This window comes from Salvelinus fontinalis, chromosome 24 (genome assembly GCF_029448725.1).
Source record: "Salvelinus fontinalis isolate EN_2023a chromosome 24, ASM2944872v1, whole genome shotgun sequence".
Classification (NCBI taxonomy): Eukaryota; Metazoa; Chordata; class Actinopteri; order Salmoniformes; family Salmonidae; genus Salvelinus; species Salvelinus fontinalis.
Window position 1 is genome coordinate 16,083,034 of NC_074688.1, and position 5,424 is coordinate 16,088,457.

The following is a 5,424-nucleotide window of genomic DNA, read 5'->3' on the forward strand; positions in this document are numbered from 1 at the left end:
TGTAGGGGGCCCTACCGTATTTTTTTTCATAAGATACATGTTTTCTTATGATTTATTTTGCAAGTAGGCCTATATCCTTCCACAGACAACTTCCTTATTGCGATCAAATTATAACCAGCCTTACCAGTGTGCTGTTAACAACATTACCGTGAGCAACAATAGTACAATGGTGGTTCGCCTTCAAAGTAAAAGTTCGCAAATGAACCATGCAAACGGGTACAAATTGTACAGTCATGCCACAACTGGACTAGATAATGCTAAACAAAGTTGAAATGTTGTTATAGAAATTCAACAAAATATAGTAATTAGTTAATTTGTTGAAATCTGTTGAAACAGCAATGTGGATGTATTACACTTCAGAATTGGGTCCATGAAATGGGGTGACAGCCTACTAAGTGACACTCACAGAACACAACTATGTAGAGTGTACACAAATATTAGCAGCATAGCTCTTATTGAATGAATTTAAAGGAAAATCCACCAAAAAACTATATTTTGATATTTGTTTTATTGGTCTATTGTTGATATAGTCCCAAACTGTTTTCCATGTCAGCAATCAAGTTTTTAAGATATATCACTTTCAAATTTCAGAAATACAGCCGGTATGATGCATTGTGCATCTTATGATTCTGCGTTTTGCATCATATTGACTAGCATAGCTGTTCTGTGAGTGTCTCTGAGTAGGCTGATGCCCCATTTCATGGACGTAAGATCATAGGTTAGGCTGTACATTGGAATGGAAGTATGCCCCCAATGCAATTCTGAAGTCTAATATATCCACAGTGCATTTCAACCAAATGTACAGTTTTGGTCAAATTAACTCATTATTAACTTTTGTTGAATTTGTATAGCAACATTCCAACCTTGTTTAGCAATTTAGTCCAATTGTGGCATGATTCTACAATTGTTATCCGTTTGCTTTAGTTTCAATTCGGGACTTTTATTTTGAAGGCCACCCACCGAGTCCGCAACTGTTGCTCACGCTAATGTTGGTCACAACACACATGTGCCAAACTTCTCATGATTCATTGAAAAAAGAAAGAGAAAGTAAAACTCCGGGAAGCTCCACAAAGGTCTTTATCGTCGTCTGCTCTCTATTGTAGAGTGATCTTCTTTTTTACTGCAACAGAAAAAAAAACGGTGAATATAGTCCTATAAGGTTATTGGGCTACTGCAGAAAAGGTAACAGGTATCTCGCCGAAAGTTCACTTCTGGTGACCATCATTTGAAGCAAAGCAATGTCCCGTGGTTCGAATGCTGGATTTGACCGACACATCACGATTTTTTCACCTGAGGGCCGCCTCTATCAAGTCGGTGAGATATTTTGCTTAATTCCTCCGGTTTTGCTTCATGCAACGGATGACCTAGGCTAGTCTAGCCTCTGTATAGGTATCGTTCTGTAGCATCTAAAATGTAAGATATTCGCGCTGTGGATATGTTGCACTGTAGTTGTATCCGATGATGAGCACCTCCATAGGCCAACAGTGTAGTATGTTGTGATTATAAACATATGGTGATTGTGTATTTCACAGAGAATATATCGGGGGGGAAAACGAATGTTTTAAATGTGCTTTTCTTGTCTGTGGTATAATATGTTCGTCAATAAAGAAATCTACCAATGTTTGAGACTTTCCCAAGAGCACCTTTAGAACTATAGTATTCAAAGTCCCCTGTTTACCCCATGCAGCTTTTAAAAGTTAGCCTATATTTAGGAAGTATAATCTCATGTTCTCATGTGTTGCCCCTCAGAGTATGCCTTCAAAGCCATCGCTCAGGGTGGGTTGACGTCACTGGGCGTGCGGGGGACAGACTGTGCTGTGGTGGTCACACAGAAGAAAGTGCCGGTAAGATATTCAGCTTCGGTCCTTAGCTACATCTCCATGGATATCTGGCTTGAGAGAAAGAGTCAGTCATGAACAGTGAAGCATGACAGAGTGGTGTCTCGAGCGTTTCTGCTGACAGGATACACGCCATGGTTTTGTTAAAGCTTATCCAAGGAAAGCTGATATTGTGGAACCAACCAAATATTCCTAACAACAATGAGGTGGCATCTACTATATGTATGTATATATGTGACCCTGTCATTATAACACAGGACAAGCTGCTGGATTCTGCCACTCTGACCAACATGTACCCACTTACCCCACGCATTGGATGTGTGATGACAGGACACAATGGTGTGTATAATGGCACAGACGACATCTCACATCACACACGCACACACACACACATCCTTTAACCCTCTCTTCCTCTCCCCCTCAGCGGACAGTCGATCCCAGGTCCACAGGGCACGAGTGGAGGCCGCCGAATGGAAGTACAAGTTTGGCTATGACATCACAGCAGACATGTTGTGTCGGAGAATGGCGGACATCTCCCAGGTCTACACACAGAACGCTGAGATGAGACCTCTGGGATGCTGTGAGTGGTGCAGTCCTGTCACCCTGTCTCTCTTTCCTCTTCCTCTCCATTGATTCACTACACTACAATTCCAAATGGTAGCACATAGAGTGACTCTTTCCACTTTGTCCTATTAAGGCACACTGGCTGATGGAGAATGATGATGTAGTATTTACAGCCACATCCATATATGATTTGGTTTTACCTTATGTCAAATTGATACATTTATACAAAAAAAATATAGAATTCTACAGTGTTCAGCGGTTATCAAACTATATACATTAACTAGGCACTACATCATTTTAGTTCAGTAGTTATCCGTTTTGAGCAGTTTTATTAAGTAGTAGGTAATTCTATTATTAACAAATGACAAGAAAATCATATCAAAAGTAAAGTGAATATTGCATTTTAAAACGCATATACTTATACTAAACAAAAATATAAACGCAACATGCAACAATTTCTACTATTTTACTGAGTTACAGTTCATATAAGGAAATCAGTCAATTTAAATAAATGCATTTGGCCCTAATCTATGGATTTCAGCATGTCAATTGCACACTCCCTCAAAACTTGAGACATCTGTGGCATCGTGTAGTGTGACAAAACTGCACATTTTAGAGTGGCCTTTTATTGTCCCCAGCACACGGTGCACCTATGTAATGAGCATACTGTTTAATTAGCTTTTTGATGTGCCACATCTGTCAGGTGGATGGTTTATCTTGGCAAAGGAGAAATGCTCACTAACAGGGATGTAAACAAAAGTGTCCACAAAATTTTGGAGAAATAAGCTTTTTTTTTTGCATATGGAACATTTCTGGGATCTTTTCAGCTCATGAAACATGGGACCAACACTTTACATGTTGCGTTTATATTTTTGTTCAGTAGATCGACTATGTATCCAAATTGAAAGAGTGATTTGGTGCAGTGGACAAAACAATGTGAATTTGTTTGCTGCACTCAGTTAACTGAAAATGTGCTTAGAGTTTTGAAACATGAGCCATTTTGATGATCTGTTTAGATTTTTGTGCTTAGAGTTGTGAAAATGGCACCAAAGTGATTGGAAAAAACAGTAAGTGCAGTAGGTGAGTCCTAACTCCCACACAGAGGACACAGACCCATAACCGTCTCCTCCCCATATCTCCAGGTATGATCTTTGTGGCCATAGACCCCCAGCTGGGTCCCATGCTGTATAAGTGTGACCCGGCAGGCTACTTCTGTGGCTTCAGGGCCACTAGCGTAGGGGCCAAGCAGACAGAGGCTAACAGCTACCTGGAGAAGAAACTGAAGAAGAGGCCGGAGCTGTCATATGAGATGACTGTGGAGGTAAGAGGATGGATGCACCTGGATACTCATGGAAACATCTGGTGAAAAGTAAAAGTCTGTACAGTATTCAGTTTCTCTCTCTCTCTCTGTTGTTTTCACTCTCCTATAGTTGGCCATCTCCTGTCTCTCTTCAATTCTGTCCATGGACTTCAAGCCCAGTGAAATTGAAGTGGGTGTGGTGACTAAGGAAAACCCCAAGTTCAGGTACTATACTATCATGGTAACGGCATTTCGTCATCACTGTGTTTTTCCATATGCTCATATGGTAATGATCAAGATTTTAGACGAGGGAACAACAGCCAAGTGATCAATATGCAATTCATCTATCCTTCTCTCTTTCTCTCTCCCCAAGGCTGTTTCTAACATCCACTCTCATTGTCTCGTCTTCCCCCTCACAGGACACTCTCTGAGACAGAGATCGACACCCACCTGGTGGCCATTGCTGAGCGGGAGTAGAGGTGCAACCATCCACATACAGTAGATCAGGCTGACTAACTAACAGACTAACCTAGTGGTTCAGTAATAGGACATTAATACTACTGCAGTAGATCTACTTCAGACTGCTGTTGCAGAAGGGCCCGTCTTAAACAATGCTAGGATACTTTTCTACTTTCCAGCTATTTACATCTGCACAGGTTGATTTTCACCTTCAGTCTGCTTATCTAAGCTCCTAGGACATACAGCCAGGCCGTAACTAGACTTCGGTTGTTGTTGTAATGGTTTGATCATGTGGATCGTTTCATCCATCCTATTTATTTTCTGTATCTCATTGAACCTCATTGTTTATGACCACCAAATGGGTTTTAGCTACCTGTGTCCAGAGCGTTACTCATGTCATCTATCACCTGCTACAGAAACACTGTCTAACAGAATAAAACACATCAAGTAAAACAAAAGAACACTAATATCCATTTTTTATTCTGATATGCTTAGATGTTTTCTGTAGAATCACAAAAGACACAGTAGTGCTTAACCTTTTGTAATTATTTGATTCGATACATGTAACTGGAGTCCTGGGTCCATATTCACAACATGTCTTAGAGTAGGGTTGCTGAGGCCGTATCCGCAAAGCGTCTCAGTAAAGGTCCTAGGAATCCTGTTAAAACATGTTTTAACACAAAAAAACTCCCAGCTCAGGGTAGGTTTTAGGATGATGTTTATTAAGACACTGCTCAGACAATCTCTGAGCCAGGAAGACAATCTCTGAGCCAGGAAGACAATCTCTGAGCCAGGAAGATAATCTCTGAGCCAGGAAGACAATCTCTGAGCCAGGAGTAAAATCCGTTCATAAAAGTTTATCTCAGCTGGTAATCACAACAGTTTGAGGTACCACAAAGGAAAGATAGTGATGACGCTCATTGACATTGTTGCATATGATGGGGAATAACCGTTGGTGATGAGGCATCGCCAGCTGTGAACTCTATAGCATGTTTCAGACAACCATCAAATGTTGAAATGGTAAAACGATATAATTTTTGCCTGATGCGATCACTTTGCCTACTCTTAATTCTTGCCTAATATCATCCATCATTTTTTTTTAAATAAAAAAAATCTGATGGTTGTAAAAAGTGGAATTTTCATAATATTACCATTATATCAAGACACTCGTCACTCCTGTGTAACAACTCCTAATCACTTTGGCACAGTAGGCATCAAGTCACTTGCCGATAATGTTGCATAAAACGTTTGAAAGTTCTTCCA

At 40.4% G+C, this 5,424-nt stretch overlaps 1 protein-coding gene across 1 annotated transcript; it reads left to right on the forward strand.

Annotated features, from left to right (window-relative positions):
- Window positions 1-994: 994 nt before the first annotated feature.
- LOC129822641 (proteasome subunit alpha type-6-like) lies at window positions 995-4,633 on the forward strand. Its single transcript, XM_055881004.1, has 7 exons — window positions 995-1,314; window positions 1,750-1,844; window positions 2,096-2,177; window positions 2,263-2,418; window positions 3,545-3,723; window positions 3,833-3,927; window positions 4,122-4,633. Exons 1-7 carry the CDS (start codon window positions 1,239-1,241, stop codon window positions 4,177-4,179), a joined length of 741 nt encoding a protein of 246 aa, XP_055736979.1. The 5' UTR covers window positions 995-1,238; the 3' UTR covers window positions 4,180-4,633.
- Window positions 4,634-5,424: the final 791 nt, after the last annotated feature.